General features: G+C 43.0%; 1 protein-coding gene across 1 annotated transcript; it reads left to right on the top strand.

Annotated features, from left to right (window-relative positions):
• On the top strand, positions 1–12,088 carry CHMP1B (charged multivesicular body protein 1B). Its single transcript, XM_083424104.1, has 8 exons — positions 1–177; positions 6,194–6,291; positions 7,130–7,276; positions 7,595–7,663; positions 7,765–7,872; positions 9,141–9,184; positions 9,949–10,021; positions 11,322–12,088. The coding sequence occupies exons 1-8, from the start codon at positions 162–164 to the stop codon at positions 11,364–11,366; spliced, it is 600 nt and encodes a 199-aa protein (XP_083280230.1). The 5' UTR covers positions 1–161; the 3' UTR covers positions 11,367–12,088.
• Positions 12,089–20,143: the final 8,055 nt, after the last annotated feature.

Below are 20,143 nucleotides of genomic sequence, written 5' to 3'. Positions count from 1 at the left end.
GAAGGAGTAGGCGGAAGTAGGAAGTGGATTCCCGAAAGGAGGAAGAAAAAAAAAAAAAACCCACACGGAACACAAACAAGCCGGGATTTTAAAGAAGCAGCAGACGCCATCGAACCGGAGCTCACTTTCCTCCCACTTTTGCCGGCCCTTGAAGCGCCGCCATGTCCAACATGGAAAGTATCCTTGGTAACGCCGGAGGGGGGAGGGGGGATCTCCGGGAGGGAGCCTGAGGGGTAGACAGGGGCGAAGGGCGTGGCTATTGGAACCCCCCCGGACGGCAGAGGGAACTCTCGATTGGTGGGCTTCGGGGGTTCTATGGGTGGGCGGAGCTCCGGAGCAGACCTTTCCCCACCTTGGTGTTTCCCTCTGGGAGCGACAGCTGGGGGAGAGGGCTCTAACCCCTCCCTAAAACCCCCCTCCTCTGTTTACAATATTAGAGAGGGGGGGTGTTGTTGCACTTTTTGCATACTTGTTTTAAATAATAATAATAATAATAATAATAATAATAATAATAATAATAATAATATTTTATTTATACCCCGCCCTCCCCAGCCATGACCTGGCTCAGGGCGGCTGACAACCAATAATAAAAACAAGTTGATTAAAATACAATTTAAAAGATTAAGATGCAACATTAAAACATTAGCATGCAGCCTCTTCACAGGAGGAGAGAGGAAAAAGAAAGAGGGGGAGGGAATCAAACTGATTCTAAGCCAAAGGCCAGGTGGAACAACTCTGTCTTACAGGCCCTGTGGAAAGAAATTTATTTATTATGTCATTTTTTGTCCAAGAAGCTTTTGGTTGTCCTCCCCATATTTTTTTTAATCTTCACAACAAACCTGTGAGGTAGGTTAACCAGAGAGGCAGAGGTTGGCCCAAGACCACCTGGTGCGTTTCATGGCAGAGTAGGCATTTGATCCCTGGTCTCCCAGGTCATAATCTGACAGTTTTCTCCCTTTTCCTTTAGATGATTTTATTAATCACTGCACCACACTGGCGCTCTTCCTCCCACACCTTTGCCAATGTGGTAAGATGCTTTGAGGTGGTGGGGGCTAAACTGGCCCTAAGCTACTCAGTGTGCTTTGTGGCTGAATTGTACTTTAAACCCAGCCCTGATCCAATGCTTTCAACCTGTACACCACTATGGTTTAATGGCACTACTTCCTAAGGCAAAAGAAAGTATCTGTGGTGGTACCATAAAAGCTGATTGCAGGTTTATTGCAACATTGGCTTTCATAGATGCACCACTTTGTGCATCTGTAGAAGCAGATCTGAAGTACAGAGCAGTAGAGCTGTACAGAGCTGTAGAAGCAGATCTGAAGCAGATGAATGAGTACAGAGAAAATAATTGCATACAGTGGCGGGTGAAGAAGACATGAAAGGTGGCCTGTCTTTCTTCTTTTTTCAAAACACCCTGTAGCATATACAATGTAATTGTACAGTGGAACCGTGGTTCCTGAACTTAATCCATTCCTGGAGTCTGTTCAATTCCTGAAACAGTTTGGGAACCAAGGTGCTGCTTCTGATTGGCTGCAGCAGCTTCCTGCAGTCATGTTCGGCTTCCAAAGAATGTTCAAGAACTGGAACAATTACTTCTGGTTTTCGTTCATTCAGGAGCTGAAACGTTCGGCTCCTAAGGCATTTGGGAGCCAAGGTCCCACTGTACTGTCCATACACAAGTGTAATTGGTGATAGTGTGACCTTCTGTGCTTTGTGTTTCTTTGTGGCTATATGTGTATGTGTCTCTGTGAAGTGTGGATAACATTTAATTTACAATGTCTAGTTCATGGATGTTTCTGCCACAAGCCATTAGGTTCCAGCAGTGCCTTAAAGACTTCTCTCAGTGTGCTCCTTCTCCCTGTTCTTGTCATAGATTAGCATGGTTACCCCTCTTGTGCTTGCTAAAATAAACAGGAGCGATACAATTTCCTTCTAGGATTTTCCCCACCACAGTAGTCCTTCTCAAATTAGGGCTTGGGATCTGTGAGTCTATGCCATTCATTTGCAGGGCTCCCCTCTTCTCCTCTCCCCCCAAAATTAGGCCACACACTCTTAGATGTTGGACTCAAATATCTCATCTTAAGATCTGTTGCTCTGCTTAGCCCAGGACTAGTAAGGCAACAAGTGGGAGACCATAGTGTTTTCTTTGTTATCTTTTAGCAGCAAATACAGTTTTCATCCATGTGTTTAAAAATCTTATACAGCAAGTAAATGGACATAAATTTATCTCTTTCCCCCACCCTTGTCTCCTTTCCCCCTCCTCCTCCTCATAGGTCCCATTCCCCCCACCACACCAGGTTGCCCATAATGGAATGTCTGTCACTATAGGGTTTGTCCTACCCTTTTTTGACTGTTTCTTAGGAGTGCTGACCTGTAGGCTCCACTCTATATGTGTGGAAAGAAGCACACTATTGATGTGTTTCTGTGAGTCCTTTTAAGCTGTAGGAAATGACACCAAAGGGGTAGTCACTTCGAGTTGGGGCAGGTCAAGAGCACCAACAAGTCTGATTGGTTTTATGCTGGGGTTATGTGTAGTATGGCTCTATGAGGTGTGGCTGCAGTTTATGCCCATACTTGGTGGGTTAGTGGTCCCAGGACTGTTCAGATTGTGAGACTGATTCAGTCCTGTTGGGCTGGTACCCTGGGTGAGAGACTGGGTGGGTAGTTTGTTTGTTTCCCAAAAGAGATTTGGGTGAACAAATTATTTAACTAGTGTTGTTGGTAAGACGATTTGCTTCCTGTTACTGCCTGTAGTGTGAGTCTATGGTTGGCTGGAGCAGTGTGCGCTTCCGGAATGGAGGGTGCTTGACAAGTGTGTCTGGGAGGGACACAGATCTCAAGTATTCCTGTGGGTGCAGGGAGAGATAGACATAGCTGTATAGAGGTAGGTCTGCAAGACGCTTGCAGATGCTTGCATTATGTTGCGTGCTTCCCATCTGTAATATCACTTGAAGCTTCTCCAGTGTGCCTATTAGTCTGCTGTTGTTTCTGAATGCTGTTGATTCATAATAGGACCCTGGGTTTTTTTGTTCTTTTTAAAAATAATTTTTATTAATTTCCTTTTCTCAAAACAAGTATCCAGTATCATTGCTAAACATACATTTTCCAGTTTCCCCCCTCCCTGTTGACTTCCCTCAACTACCATTTCTGGTTTATTACGTCAGATGATACAATCTGCTGTTTATATACAATATTATGTTATCACATTGTTGTACTTCTTGTTCTCTGTAAATAAAATTGTAAATGTTTATTTAAATCCTGCCAGCAAGACCATTTCTTTCTGTTGTTTCTGCAGTTATATTGTAAATGGTTCCTATTCTTTTTCAAAGTCACTATTGTCCCACTTGCCGATCGAAAGGTCAGCGGTTCGAATCCCCATGGCGGGGTGCGCTCCCGCCGTTCGGTCCCAGCGCCTGCCAACCTAGCAGTTCGAAAGCACCCCCGGGGGCAAGTAGATAAATAGGGACCGCTTACCACCCGGAAGGTAAACGGTGTTCCGTGTGCTGCGCTGGCTCGCCAGATGCAGCTTGTCACGCTGGCCACGTGACCTGGAAGTGTCTGCGGACAGCGCTGGCTCCCGGCCTATAGAGTGAGATGAGCGCACAACCCTAGAGTCTGGCAAGACTGGCCCGTATGGGCAGGGGTACCTTTACCTTTACGTTATTGTCCCATAATAAGACCCTGTTGATCTTCTAGATGATCTGGATGTTGATCAATTCTGGATGATAGACTGGGCAGGGGTAATCAGGAATATCTTCGGAAGCTCATCCAGTGTGCCCAATGGTCTGGTGTTGTTGTTTCTCAATGCTACTCTGATTCATAAAAAGAACATGTTGCACATCCTAACATGAATGAATAGCTGATGTAGTCTGTATTGCAGGGCTAGGTGGGCCTGATCTGACACAGCTTTGCCCAGCTGGATACCCTGTGGAACACCAGTTCAGACCAGAGCCTCTGAGAGGAGAAGATGTCATAAATCCTCTTTCCTTTCCTTTACTAGGAAACCTCTCTGCTTAAGAGCTGGACTGGAGAGTCCTGCATGTGGCATGGGGTCATGGAGACTGATTGGGGATACTGTTGGTGTATTTTCCACTTTTCTGCCCAACAGCTTCCCTTACTGAGCTAGCTGAAGTGGTCTCTAGTGTGGGTTTGGATAGACTCAGGACTCTAGCCCTGGGTGACTTCACTACCCATTTCGTTAATGCCTCGGAGCCAGCTCAGGATTTCATGGGAACCATGGGACTGCCTCAGATGGTCTTTGGTCCCAACCCATAGAACAGCGCTTTGTAGAGAGAGAGAGAGGGCATCTGAATATGGAGCGAGGGCTTGTCTTAACCTTATAGTCACTGTCAGATTGCATCCTAGTGAAGTTTGGACTTTTGGCAGCAGTCCTACTCTACAGGAGTGATAACTGATACAGATGGTCCAACCCAGAGGATTAATGAACCTCGTAGGTTCCTGACTGCTCTGGAGGATTTTCCAGAAGCCAGAGCTAGTGATATTGTCAAGTCCCTGCTGTCATTATGGGATAACAAGATGAGGATGGTTATTAACACAAACACTCCCAAGGTTAGTCTCTGGTCCTGCAGAGTCTGCACTGCTTACCAACGAGCTGCAGAGTTTACTGAAGAGTTTACTAAGGATCTGTAGTTAGTGAAGCAGACTTGGAGACAACTGGAGTGTTGGTGGCTGAAAACTCACTCCAAATCGGACACCACTGCATACCAAGCAGTACTGAGGGCAGTGAAGGAGAACTACTTTGCTGCTTCAATTACATTCTCCAAGAGCCAGCCAGCCAAATCATTTTGGGTGGTCTGGAGACTAGTTGTACCAGGGGTGATGGCTGGACTTCTGGAACACTTGGCAGAAAGTTGTGAGCACTTTGAATGGCACATTGAGGATAAAGTTGCTTGGCTCCATAGCGCCATAGATACCACTGTTGTTGCAACTCACCTGAAGTGTTCAGTGCAATGCCTTCTCAGTGGGATCAATCACAGTTTATGTGGCCAGTTGATACAGGCAGGATTCTTGCAATGATGCAACCAACTTTTTGTTTTATTGACCCCTGCCCATCCTGTTGTTGGGTGCCTGTAGGTGGACACTACGGAGATTTTAGAGAGTTATTGTTGCTCATATTTTTTGTTGCCTGCCTCATTACTGGAAGAGCTGATATTTCTACTGTGTCCCTCCCCAAGACTATCAGAAGGCTAATAGTTGGGATATACTAAAGAACAGGTCCCCCCTCCCTCTTGGAGAGATTCAGGAACTTTATATAATAAGGAGTTTTAGACTGTTCAAACAGCTGGGAAATGGCTGGAATTTAAATCACAAGATACTTGGGTTGGCTTTGTCTGTATCGTGGTACCCGGTTGCAGGACCAATGAAATGGCAGTGGCAGAGCTAAACAGATCTTCTTCTCTGATGCCATTGCATTAACAGAGATACTCATAGTTGTGAGGAGACATTTTTTGTGCAGAAGAATCAGTCTGTCAAATGTAGATTTTTAAATCATTGCTGATGACAATCACTGGGCTGTGGTTTGAATCTAATGCTGCTACAACAGAGCCTGGGTTGGAGATGTCACAAGTGGTTGCTTATCTCAGTTGCTTAATTGCTTCAGCTTGCCCACCCCGAAGAAACTAGACAAGGTGCATGGATTTTTGGAGGGCACTATGTGTACTCTATAGCTGACTGGTAAAGGGCAGATGAATTTATTGGGAATTTATTGATCAAGGTGGTCAGTACTTCCCGTTAGGTGGGATTGGGGTGTTGGAGCCCATCTTTTTAATAATGGCCTTTTCTTCAGTGAACTATCAAATCCAGTACAGTGGTACCTCGGGTTAAGTACTTAATTTGTTCCGGAGGTCCGTTCTTAACCTGAAACTGTTCTTAACCTGAAGCATCACGTTAGCTAATGGGGCCTGCTGCTGCTATGCCGCTGCTTCACGATTTCTGTTCTCATCCTGAAGCAAAGTTCTTAACCTGAAGCACTATTTCTGGGTTAGCGGAGTCTGTAACCTGAAGCATATGTAACCTGAAGCGTATGTAACCCGAGGTACCACTGTACTGAATTTAGAGAATTTTGTGTGCAATACCATGGATATAGCTTTAAAGCTTCAGCGAGACCACCTTCACACTGTCCGCATTTATATTACTTGTTAGCTGAGAACATCATCCTTAACTTGAATTTAAGAGCATCTTTTTAACTTGAAGTTCGCTGCCAAAGAACTTAACAGAAATGCCAAAAAGTGTGATAAAGAAGAAAAGGTTGAAAAAGCCAAAATTAAGAAGGTGAGATATGAACTTACATTTGATGTTCCCTGTATATACTGTTTGATAGTGTGTGAGCAGGATATTTCGCTATGACATTAGGAAGTTATAAACAAACGTTTGCACTGTTTATACACATCATTGGTGATGGCACTGTTTGCATTAGAAACTAAAAATAAAATATTAATTTATTTCAAACTAATTAACAGAATATCTCCCCTCCATCCCCCAACATATGTAGATAATGGTTGAGCATGAATCCTTGGAGTCTAAAGCAGCCATTTTCAAAGTGGATTTTCTTCTCTTTTCTTTTTTCCCTTTCCCCATTCCCCTCCCCCCCTTTTTTCCTTTTTCAAGTGGGGGAGTTAATGAACCTTACCCAGCAGTAAATTTCCTGGCCGAAAAGCCTTTAAATCTACAGTGTCAGTTTTCATACCCATCCATACAGTACCAGCTCCTCATTCAGAATCCAGTGTGTGTGTCTAGGAGAGTGGATTTCTATAAACTTGGGTAGTGATGTTATCCCATCTGTAGCAGATCATCTGACATGATCTTTAGTTGGACTATTGGTATGTGTCTGCCAGCAATTGCAAAGCTTCGATAAGCTCTCCTGAGGGACCTGCCAGTTTGGTGTTGTTAATGTAGAGTGCTGGCCTTCTTCCTGTATTTTTTTAGACAATGACAGCAGTGGTACCCAAGGAAATAAGTGTAATAGGAATCGTATGCCATCATCCTTCTTATTGCCATGTGTGTACCGGAATCTGACGGTTCGGTCTAGGTCTGAAAGCTAAGATTTATTAGCGTGCATTTCTTAATTAGTTGAAAAGCTGAGTTCTGCTTCTCTTTGTTTAAATAAAAGGCAATTCAGAAAGGCAATACCGAAGTGGCAAGAATACATGCAGAAAATGCAATCCGGCAGAAGAATCAAGCCATCAACTTCTTGCGGATGAGTGCTCGGGTGGATGCTGTTGCAGCAAGAGTTCAAACAGCAGTAACAATGGGCAAGGTAATCAGCTTTGTCATGTTTTAGCAAGAAACATAAGTTTCCAAAAAACCTGCGCTATGTACATTTTTGTAAGATGGTTTGTACAAGGCAAGTCCACAGACCTTTTGCTGCTAAGTAGGTAAAACCCTGTAGAATTTCAAATTATGTGTTAAATAGAAATGTGGTCTATTTGAATCTCCTGAAGAAGCAGCTAACTATTGTAACAATGGCTAGTGTTGTGCAATTTCATGTCATGTTTGTTTATTTTGGGCTATAGTTGCCCAAAGTTTCAAATAAGAAATGTAAAAAATGTGGTTACTATATATGTTGTTCTCCTAGGTAACAAAGTCAATGGCTGGAGTAGTTAAATCGATGGATGCTACGTTGAAAAGTATGAACTTGGAAAAGGTAAACAAATAAATTCAGAAGTTGGGTTTTAAGATATTCCCTTTTGTTCCTGGCTTGACATCATTTGTGCTCCTGGCTTGACATCATTTGCTTATGTGCAGATATCTGCCTTGATGGACAAATTTGAGCAGCAGTTTGAAACCTTAGATGTTCAGACAGCACAGATGGAAGACACAATGAGTAATACCACTACACTAACAACACCACAAGTAAGTAATATTGAAGCAGGTATAACTTGCCATTAGCAGTCCTATCCCGCTGCACCTGGGTGCTTTCTTGACCAGTATGAGAGAGAGACTTTCAAAGAAAAATATGGCTGGACTAAATAGACTTTACAGCCCTTACAGCTGGACCTTCTCTGACTCAGCTAGAGAATGGAGTCAGGTTTACTCCATTTATTCTGCTGACAAAATAATAATAATAATAATAATAATAATAATAATAATAATAATAATAATAATAATAATAATAATAATAATACCGTGATTTTTCACTGGGCTTCCTCAAGTGCTTCTCAATGATTATTTAATGAGGAAATCAGGAAGAGCTTGGAAACTCTCCTGAGCAGCAGCTTGTCTACTTCCTCTGATTTTTTGCAGTGGCCTGCTGCCAATATGTTTTGGATGATGGCAAGACCCGGAAGATGTGCAGCCTAGAATATTTCTCTGATTCCTCTACAATAAGTAGGGTTCCTCTGCAGATGAGTCAGTATGGAAGGTTCTCCTTGAAGACAGAAAGTTAGAAAACCATTAGTGCATCTACACTAGGAACTTTGTCAGTATTAATTATCGGGTGTGTGTTTTGTTTTGCTTTAAAGTAGGAAAAATTAGTAACTATTTTAGTAGAATGCTGAAGGCCTTCGAGGTAGTGGCACCTTCCCTGTGGAATGCCCTCCCTTCAGATGTCAATGATATAAAGAGCTACATAACTTTTAGAAGACATTTGAAGGCAGCCCCAGTATCAGGAAGTTTTTAATGTTTGATATTTTACTATGTTTTATACGCACTGTAAGCCACCAAGAGTGACTGGGGAAACCCAGCCAGATGGGCAGGGTATAAATAATAAAATTAATATTAGTAGTAGTAGTAGTAGTGGTAGTAGTCTCAGCAGCAGCACCTTTAAGCTTCAAGGTATACATGCAAATGTAGTGATAGCATCACTAAATGATGAATAAAAACAAATCAAAAATAGGCTTGAGTGTAATGCAGCACAATCCTATGAATGGTTATTTGGAAGTAAGATTTGCTGAGTTCAGTAAGGCTTACCCCCCAATAAATAGGCATAGGCTTGTGCAGATAACATTAGTTTTAATTGCTTTTTAAGAAGCTGCATTTTGAGAGGCCAGATTTGCTTTGTGAATGTGTTAGCTCCCTCTAGTGGTATTCACAGGTTCAAAAAACCGCACATGAGCTTTTCTATTACGCTGGATTCCATGTCTGTTACAATGGTAAAACTGTTTTGAACCTCATTTTTTTAGAACCAAGTGGACCTGCTTCTGCAGGAAATGGCAGATGAAGCTGGGTGAGTGTAAACATTTGAAGACTGAAACACCGAGTATTCTAATGGCAGTGCTTAATAAGGTTTTAATGCACTTGAGATAGCAATAAATGCTGCCTTTCCTCTGATCCAGGAAGCATAATGTTAACTGAATACGTTGCAATGATAGTATAGTGCTGTTCTCTCAGGAAAAAACATGGCTATTTCCACCTTTAGCTGGAGGGAGATAGATAGATGATAGATATATAATGTCAAGTACAGTATCCTTACTTTGACTGAGAGATCACTATGAGACCAGAATGATAGAAAACTACATGTTGGACTTCTCTGAAATAACATGAGTAAGAAAAAACTTGGAACTCTCTAATAATGCTAAGCACTATTTATTTATTTATTTATTTATTCATTGATTTATTTATTTCTAGGTTGCACTTTTAATTAAAAAAACAGCAAGGTGGTGTACCACATGCAAAATTACACAGAAGTGGCATAGTCTCCATCTCGAACACTGCAAAGATAGAACAGGGCAAAAGTGAAGGGGCAGAAAAGTAACAAATGTGAGGACAGCAGAGGATTAATGCACCCCTTCAGTGGTGCAGATATTTCATAAACCTGATCTCTTATACCTGCTACTCTGTTATTAATTGGCATATTACATGTTGAGGACTGGAGATAGAAGTGAGCACAACTGGGAAGCTTTCAGCTTGTGGCAATAAGTGCACCTGAGGTGTGGGGGCTACTATCAGAATAACTTCTTGTATATTGGTTTCTCTTCTTCTGAACTCTAGCCTTGACCTGAATATGGAACTACCTCAGGGACAGACAGGCTCTGTTGGCACAAGTGTTGCTTCAGCGGAACAGGTAAACCCTCTTTTTGCTTGGTATTTCTTCCCTATCACAGGAGTGGGGAACCTAAGGCTCAGGGACCAAGCACAGCCTTTTGGGGCTTCTCCATCTGGTCCTTGGGACACCCATTATCAGTCCTCCTCCACACCCTCCTTAAGTGCATTGGCTTGGCTGGAATGTATGCTTGAACTGTAGAGATGCTTCATGCTTGCCTGGGTGGAGAGGGGTGTGTGTAAGTCTCTGCTCTTGTGGGCCCGGAATATAGCCTGGTTTGCAGAGGTAAGAGTCTCACCTGTTGCTCCATCAGGCCTCTGGCTCTGCCTACCACTGATGTGGCCTCCGGAAGGATGCCCATATGGAAAAGTGTCCCACCTCTGCCTTAATAGCATGCAAGATTGTCTCTTCAGTTGGAGCATTTAGACCAGCCTTCCATAAACTGGTGCCCTCCTAATGTTTTGGACTCTAAAATCTCATCAGCATATATTAGTCCAGGTGTAATCCCAAAACAGGTGGAGGTTGGAGAAAGCTATTTTAGATGTACATGAACTAACTATTGCCAGCTCATAGTTTGGCTAGATCTCATACCAGGACAAGCGAGCTAAGAAGAAGCAGCCTTACTGGTTTTCATGCCCTCTCAGTTTCAGAGTTTGCTTGTTTTCCTGTTCCTTCCCATTCCTCTTGCACTGTGTTTATAAGCCTATAAAGAGCTTAGAAGGAGTTAGTACAGGCAACTCCCCTACTTACGCAGGGGTTACGTTCTGGGGCCCCATGTGCATAAGTGAAATTGCATAAAATGGGGAGCACCCTCTCTGCCACTCTCGCTTCAGCCCAAACCCAAAATACTGCATCCAAAAATATCCACAATTAGAATGGACGCTCTGGGGTCGGCAGGAGGCTGGAGGAGAAGTGGAGAAGCTGTTGCTGCGCTACCATGCACATTAGCTGTTAGGCATGGAAGGTGAGCAGCATAAACAAAGCCCCACTGCACCTCCAGTCTCTTCAGGGCTTCCTCCACCCTCACTGATGTCCTTTTTGGGCTCCAGGGAAGGTCTCGCGAGCCATGAGGACTCTCCAGCTCTCTCTTGCCATTTCCAGGTTTGAATTGAATTATGTAATTATTTCCCAGCACTTCCCTTGAGTCGATAGGGCATAAGAGGGTAGTCACCCGTAGTCTTATAATTTAGATGTAGATCTTCAAGCCTAGCAGAGCTCAGTCTCTCTTTGGTCTGGCTGCTGTTCTTCTAGAAAGTTGAGTCTTTGTCCCTTAAGTAGTGCATTAATGAATGCCTTTTGTTGGTTGGTCTGAATTCTGCAGGATGAGCTCTCACAGAGACTGGCGCGCCTTCGTGATCAAGTGTAACGGGAAGAGTTGGATCTGCTATCTTCTGCATTTGCTTCCAAAGCATTCTGTGTGCATAAATCACAGCCTGACATAAGGTCTCCATCTCTAATATTTCCAGTTAGATATACTTAATGGGCGCTTCTCTTTTTGTCCTACTGTGCTTTTAAAAACGTGTTAACCCAATGGTGATATGAACTTCAGTGTATTTTCTAGTTTTAAGCATTTTTTAAGTCAAGGGTTATATTTTTGCAGATACTTTTTCCAAGACACAGATTGAATTTTGCCAAGTGTCACATCGGATTATCAATCCGGAAATAGAGTAGCACCTTTTAACATATATGATTTTAAGTTATGTAGCAGGGTTTTAAATTATAAATAATGTCTCTCCCCCCCGCAAAAGTGGGAAGTCCCTCAATATCTGCGGGGAAAGACCAGTTTGACAGAATGGTATATTTGTTTGTGTGTTTGTGTACTGTTTAAACATCCCTGGATAATCTTTCCATGGTGTTGCAGAACAAGCTTACTTATGGAACAAGCTTAACTGTAGTAACACAACAAAATGATAGTTGTTATGCTGTCCTTGTAGCTGGAATCATTAGCATCATCACTTGAGAACCGAAGGAATAAACTATATTTTTAAACACTCCTGCCTAGATTATATACTGTATATATTACACTCTCCCAGAAATTCCAGGAATGCTTCTTAAATAACTAATTAAAATGCTAGCTTTGAAATGTCATCTTACATTGTGGCAAAATTGTATTTTATATTCTTCTGTTGGTGGGGTGGGACAGCGGATGTCTCAAAAGTGAAAATGAACTTGCATAGCTAAAAGTACATACTCAAAGTTCTTGCTCAATCTTTTTGCACAGCTGAGCTTAAAACTAATGGCAGCTTCTTAAAAAGGCAGTTAAAAAGCCTGCATTTAAAATGCAAATATCCTGGATGCTTCAGTTTTGCTAGGATTTACAAACCTTGGGTGTCATCTTCTGTTCAAATCATAGATGTCCACAGTGCCCACCATTTTGATGTATCTTTCTTCTATCATAATTAACTAAAACGTTCCTGGGTTGGCTGAAAACAACGACTAAAAATTGGGCTGGTATAATAACTTGAACGTGCCTATTGGTGCAAATCTCAAGACAGTCTTTGTGCAACTTAGGAGTGCAGTGTTTAATGAGGCCATCAGATAGGACGGAGGGCAGTGTGATGTGGTACAAAAGAGGACAAGGAGAAAGAATGCTATTTGGGCATGTTAAAAATTCCTACACTTGATTTCTGACTTGTAGGCATTTTCTTTGTATACAGCCAGAAATGTGAAAGTCCAAACAGTGCGCAAAACCAAAAATTATAAGGCTGTCTTCCTGGTGAAACAAAGGTAACCTGCATCTGAAGGAAAACCTCCCATCTTTAATTCTGTTCATTGGCATCCTTTCCCATTGTTTTCTTTCCCCCTATGAAGCCTTGTCGGCTATGGGGCTGGGGTATAACTGGAGAGATCAACTTTCTTCCACTACACGGCAGCAGCTGCTGCTGCTGCCCTTCTATACAAGGATCAGGATGTGTGAAAGGGTTGAGAAGACTAGAAGTTCCTCCTGTATAGACAAACTTTACAGTGACATTTATTGATTGCACTTTGTGTGTTTCAGGATGGAATTAAAAATATAGTTTATATCCCTTAAACTCAGGCCTATTTTTAAAAGCAACGTTCTGTTGCTTTTGTTGAGACATTGCAGTGAGATTAGGTGCAAATCCAGCAGATTTATTCCCTCCGACCCCTCCCTTTAAAAATTGTGTTACTTTTTCAAACAGGACACCTCACTGGAAAATATATTACAGTGGTACCTTGGGTTACAAACACCTCGGGTTACAGACTCCGCTAACCTGGAAGTAGTACCTCGGGTTAAGAACTTTGCCCCAGGATGAGAATAGAAATTGCGTGGCTGCAGCGGGAGGCCCCATTAGCGAAAGCGTGCCTCAGGTTAAGAATGGTTTCAGGTTAAGAACGGACCTCCCGAACGAATTAAGTTCTTAACCAGAGGTACCACTGTATTATACTACATTTTTCTCCTCCTGGGTTGCTCAGAGTGGTATACATTGTTCTCTGTCTTCTTCCTTTATTCTCACACTAATCCTCTAAGGTGGAATAGATAGATGGTGACTGACCTAGATTCAGCCAGAGAGCTGCTTTGTGGTTGAGTGAGGATTTAAACCTGGTCTGCCTGATCCTAGTCTGACACACTAGAAACTGGACCACAGTGCCTCTTTGTCTTGGTATTGCTCACTGCTTAATATTTTCTGTAGTATCTTGCATTTGGATTTCTGTGTAATCATGAGAACAAGCAGCCGGTGTATTTTTAAAATGCTCCTTTTTCCTGCCTGCCTTTTTTCAATGGAACCAGCAGAGGGAAGTAGAAGACCTATCTTTTGATGGGAAAGGTTTGCTTAAACAGCAAAGGCTGGGTACTGCAAATATATATTTCCCCTTCTGTCTGGCTTAGAGGGTCTGTTTAAGAAACCGGAGCTATTTGCTTGTTCTAAATTTTAGGTTAGATGCCATCACTCCTTTGGTCATTTTTTTTAAACCAAGATTTTGATAATTCATGAAAATAAGATAATGTATATTGATGATTGATTGGTTAATTTCTATATCACTTAATATATTAAAAATATCTCTATGTCACTTAATAAGCTTTTTTAAATCTCTCAAGCTGTATAGAAAAAACTGAAGCAACAACAGACAACTTAAAATATCACAAAAATACACGGTTACATATAAAAATGTTACATTAATTCAAAGTTTGTTGTTGTTGTTTAGTCGTGTCCGACTCTTCGTGACCCCACGGACCAGAGCACGCCAGGCACTCCTGTCTTCCACTGCCTCCCACAGTTTGGTCAGACTCACGCTGGTAGCTTCAAGAACACTGTCCAACCATCTCGTCCTCTGTCGTCCCCTTCTCCTTGTGCCCTCCATCTTTCCCAACATCAGGGACTTTTCCAGGGAGTCTTATAAAAATCTATATCAATTCATTTTCCTTCTGACACATCCTCTCTCTCAGCCTCTGGGTTCTCACCCAGGGTTCAAAAAACTCTCCGCTCACCCAAAAAAGTCTCACAACGAGAATTCCTGGAAACAGCGGACATCACCCTAGTTTGCCACTTTAGACTTGCTTTTTATGAGCAGGCCCAAGGTGCATGGTACTTCCTTAGGCTGCCCACGGCTGTGTTCTACTCAGCTGCACTCTGCAAACCCAGCTCCAGGTAATGCAGATTTGATGAGTTTCCCAGGGGGTCCAAAGGAGGGGAAAAGGGCCCCCCTTCACTCACAGTTCTTTCTTCACTCTGCAGTTATCTCCTTCTCCAAGCAAGCCTTAGAAATGTCTTGCTTGCTCAGTTCAATTTCCATCTATTGCAGAGTTGGGGGACCTGTGACCCCTCAGAAATTGTTGGACTCCAACTTCCATCAGCCCCAGCCAGTACTAATGATGGGTAGTAGGCATGGCTGTTCAGCATCTGGAGGGCCGTGGATTCCCCTCCTAAATCTAGAGTTGCCATTCGTGAATCCTAGAAAGATCAGGGCAGTGCCTTCAAGAAGGTTTACAAAGGCAAAAGAGTGATTGTCTTGTTTAACCACCCAAATGATCAGCTATTTAAAGAGTGGCTGCCTTTAAAAAGTGAATGGAGGTTGCATTTGGTTACCATGGCTAGTAGCCATTTCTTAATTTGCCTAGTCCTTTAAAAAAATCAAATTCTTATCTATCAAATTCTCAGTTTGTTACTCCCCCCCCCCACAAAAAAATACAACAAACAGACAACACAAGCCCACATACAACGATATCACAGTCCTAAAGAATGTTTGCATGTTGATTATTTTGCAGGCGGGGGGGGGGGATAACCCAAGAACAGCCATGCTGGATCAGTCCACTGGCCCATCTAGTGCAGCCTCCTGTTCTCACAGTGCCCAACCAGCTGCCTGTGAAGTCCACAAGCAAGACTTGAGTGCAATGCCACTCCCCCAGCTGTGATTCCCAGCAGGTGGTGTGCAGAAACATAACGCCTCCAACATGGGGGTGCAACATAGCCATCAGGGTTAGTAGCCATGGAAATCCCATGAATTTGTCTAACCATCTTTTAAAGCCATCCAAGTTGTTGGCCAACACAATTGCTCAGGGGAAACTCCATAGTTTAAGAAGGTCTACTTTTTGTCAGTTCTGAATCTTCCAACATTCAGCTTCATTAAATGGACCCGAGTTCAAGTAGCAGAGGGAGAAAAGCTTGTCTCTACCCATTTTCTCCATGCATATTTTGGGCAACTTATTATGCCTACTCTTACGTGCCTTTTTTCTAAACTTTAGAAGCTCCAAAATGTTGTAACTTTTCCTTCTTAGCTAAGTTTCTCCACGCCCTTGGTTGCCCTTTTCTTGCTCTGCAATGTCTTTTTGGGGGTGAGGCAAGCAAAGCTCTGCATGGTATTCCAAGTGTGACCACATAATAGTTTTGTATAATGGCAGTGTTATATTGGCAGGTTTATCTTCCATTCCTTTCCTAATAATCCCTAGCATGGAATTTGCCTTCTTCAGAGCCATTGCACGCTATTCATTCAGCTATCCACTCCAACCCCAAGGTCTTGTTCCTGGTCACTCATGGCTAGTTCAAACCCTTAACCAGATATGTGAAATCAATATTTTTTTTAATGGTAATAATTTATTACTTGTACTTTGCCATCCTGTACTCTGGTCAGCTTCCAACAGAATATATATATATATATATAAACAATGAAACATCAAACATTAAAAACTTCCAAATACAGGGCTGCCATCAGATGTCTACAGAAAGGTGCATAATTGCTTCTCTCTTTCTCATCTGATGAGAGGGTATAGTGGGGGAATCCACTATACCAAACCTTGGAGAGCTGCTGCTAGTCAGTGTATGCAATACTGAGCTAACTATGAACCAATGGTCTGACTTAGGGTAAGGCAGCACTCTGTGTTCCTTTGGAGCAATTGGGTTTTCACCCTATGAAGCCCAACTCTCCTCATCGCCTCCTTGATTTGTAAATTTCTCGGTAACTTCTATTTGGCTTTCACGAAGACTACAATAAGAACTAGCAGTGATGCATTTTCAGAGTTGTGAACGGCATGTTGCGTGTCTTTGGGGAACTCCTCTATACCTGCCCATCTATGCTGATTTAGTATGACTCTTCTAATAAAGAGGAGCAGAAGGTCACGCTGGAGCCTGTTGGGCCGCTAACATACCCTCCAGGGAGTTAAAAGGGCTCAGCTGACGATTGAAATTGGTTACAGATTGTCCCAATAGGCCTTTTCCTTTATTTGAATGGTAATGACAGGATAGCATGCTTTGAAAAGAGACTTGCTTCCGATACATGGAAAACCACTGACCTCCCTTGTCATTTAAAAAAAAAATTTTTTTACCAAACACACAAGTACTTGGCCGACATGAAGACATCAGGCAGCACTTTCTGCGGGCTCCAATTGAAATATTGGAAACACCACATTTTAGAAGCAATTTTAGCTACATTGCAAATACATCACGAAACAGATTTCTATCAGATGCCTTCCAGATCCGCAACTGAGGCTGACCCTCAGTTTCCTCCAGGGGACCGTAAAATTCTGCATGTGCATGGTAGCCAAAAGCATTGCAAGAGGTTCTTATATGGGCTGACTTAATAGTCTGAAGGTGCTTCCAGGCCATTGCAATTTCCGGGTGGAACTCAATCACAGATTGGCAAATTCAGGTTGCTCAGTTATAGTTGGTTGGAAGGTCTTGCCCAGCAAGCCTACTTTCCCCAAAGATCTGACTTTTTGTGATGAGGAAAGTGATGGGAAAATGTATCGGGAAGTGTGGTGCAACAGCATCCATCCTCCCTGTTAACAAATCAGAATGAATGCTAAGTATGTCATCTGATCTCCTTGCAAACAAAGCAAGGTGGATGCTCAGTAAACAAATAGGATGGTATATATCTAGCACAATTGGCATCTCCACATGTCCCACTAAATCTATTCTGGGTTGTACCTCCAAATTTGGAGGTACAGATTTGGAGAGGGCATGGTGGTGGGGAGAGGAGAGGGAAGGAAACTCCATTCCACAAGCAGACATCTTTGAGCTAGCAGATCTCTTTAATTGGATGCTGACCAGTGTCTGAAAGCATTCTGAGCTACAGATCAGGTACCTCCCCTGTAACCTTTCCTGTGAACTTGGATAGGCCATTGTCTCACCTTTGGCCCCATGCTTTCTAAGGCACAGGTCCGCTTCAGTTCAGTGGTAAAGAGCAGGTATTTTTCAGGGAAAGCACCAGGCCAAAGGAAAAAGAGAGAATAAGTGCTTGGGTATGGCATGGACCTGTGACTAGAAACGCAACACAAAAGGAAGTCTGGATGAGCCTTCAGCTTCACTCCTGCCTCCTCAGCATTATTTATTTGGAATATTTATAAATGGCTAAATATTTACAAAAGGCCATAACGGTACACAACATGGCCTCATTCTTAGTGAAGCAATGCAGGATATATGACAAAAGGTGAGTACAGACCAATAGCTAGAAATGTGATAAGGGGGCTTAACAGGCTGGGGGATAATTGCCCTACTACTACAGACTACAAACTAAACAACTCTGTATGTGATTTGCAAAAATTCATTAACCCATGACATTTCAACACCACCTAATACATGGAATCTTAACTCTTATACGATGCCAAAACAATAATGACAAATGCAACTCAAAATCTCAAAGCCAAACAGTCCAAATATTCCTGAAATATGTCCATTAGAACGACTCTCTATATACTTGTGCTGATGCAATCCCAATGGAACTCTGACAACGTCAGTTTGTGATTGTGTTTTATTTTCTAAAAGCTCCTCAAGGAAATGTATTGCTTTAGTGCAAGTGGTTCCTAATATGCTGCTGATTTGATCCCGGGATGTCCCTATTTCCCCAATTATTACTGCCACTGAGCTTGAGGAGGAGGAGGTGCCAGAGCCTCTCTTGAGGAAACGCCTCCTTGCCTCCTCCCTTGGGCTGCTTGTAGCAGATGCTGGAGAGCGGGCAAAGAGGGGAAGAGGCCGTGGCTGTCAAGGTCCAGCCCCATGTAGTGTGTCAGCTCTGAAGGGCAGGCAGAGAGCAGGGCCACCCTGCGCGGGAAGAAAGGGAGAGCCAAGCAGAGATTGAGGAGCCTTGGTTTTTATTTTTATTTTACCAAAAATAAAATTAAAAAATGTGTTGCACTTCCATGTCTAATCTTGCTTGCCCCTTTCTGAAATTTATTTATTGGTGTGCGTTTCTCTTTTTGTAAATCTACCAAAGAATAAAATAAAATCAGGATTAAGGTGTTTTCTCAGGACGGTGGAGGGTGTGTGTGCTGTGTCACATTGGTGAGGCTGTGGTGGCACTCGCCCTTCTTCCGATAGGAAATGCTCTGAGGGGGCAGGGACCCAAAAAATGGAGGGAGGGTTTGAGGAGGGTCAGGGGAGGGGAGTGAGAAATATCCCCACTTTCATCTGAGGAATGTTGGAGGGTATGGTTAGGTTAGGTCAACAGATTGAGCAGGCGCACGGAACGCCAGTTCTGTCTTCCCCAATATGTCAATACAAATTGTATTTTTTTTCCCTACAGTTGAATCTACATACCTAAAGCTCCACCTTGGCTCAGTCAGTAGAGCATGAGACTCTTAATCTCAAGGTCATGGGTTTGAGCCCCACATTGGGCAAAAGATTCCTGCATTGCAAGGGGTTGGACCAGATGACCCTCATGGTCTCTTCCAACTCTACAATTGTTGGATTCTATGATACACAAATTTTGTACAAAACTCTGTCCTCTTATTTTTGTGATGTGCATCCTCATTTGGGGTGGGATGTCTGCTTGAGAACTGCCACAGTCCTGGAAAGAGACTGCCCTTTTCCTTCCCAGGCCAGACTACTGGTCGCCACCAGTGCTGTAAGTCTCCTGAGCTAGAAAACCCATTCCCAAGAATTTAATTAGTTTTCGTTTATTTTATTTAAACCATATCTTGGCTTTTGGAGTAAAAGTTCCAGGGCAGCTGACGACAAAAGATGGAAATCATCCAAACAAAACATGACACCAGTGCTACCATAAAACAGCAATAAAAGCAGAGACAGCAAAGATAAGCATCAAAGCAGAAAGATCCAAAAAGTAATAAAAGCAGGGGAAAGGGGAAGAGAGAAAGCATCATTAAGAATAGAAAAGTTGTAGCAGCACATCAGGTCTCTGATTCAAAGTTTGGCATGCTGCTGTTGCTGCTCATCGTCATCATAAGAAATGTGGCTTGCCCACTTTATCCTCACAACAGCCTTGTCAGCTAGGTTAGACTGAGTGAGAGCAATTAGCCCCGATACAGAGTATTATGGGTTTTGAAGTTGGATCTCCTGGCTCCCAGCCTGACACTTGAACCCAGGACAGGGAACCCTTTCCAACCCAAGGACTGCATTCCATTTGAGGCAACCCTCTGAGGGCACCACGCCAGAGGTTGGGTGGGGCCTGAGACAAAAAGTGGGTGGAGCAACAAATATGAATTTTTACCTTCGTGAAAATTCTGCACACCCCTCTCTAGTCTCCATTTGGGCAAGCAGGAAGCATGGTCAAAGTTCAACAGTTCATTCCAGCCAGGCAGAAACACCCAAGCAGGGTTGGTGAATAAGACCTTGGGACTTTGCGAGAGAAAGTGTGGCCTGGGAGAATCCAAAGGGCCAGAAAGACAGGCAGGCTGCATGCCGTCCCCTGGCCTGACGTCCTCCACCCCAGTTTTAACTCTCTTGCCTCTCC

Source organism: Podarcis tiliguerta, assembly GCF_965153285.1.
Source record: "Podarcis tiliguerta genome assembly, chromosome: Z".
In the NCBI taxonomy this organism is placed as follows: domain Eukaryota; kingdom Metazoa; phylum Chordata; class Lepidosauria; order Squamata; family Lacertidae; genus Podarcis; species Podarcis tiliguerta.
The sequence above is the reverse complement of the archived record's forward strand: the minus strand, read 5'-3'. Positions and strand labels throughout refer to the sequence as shown.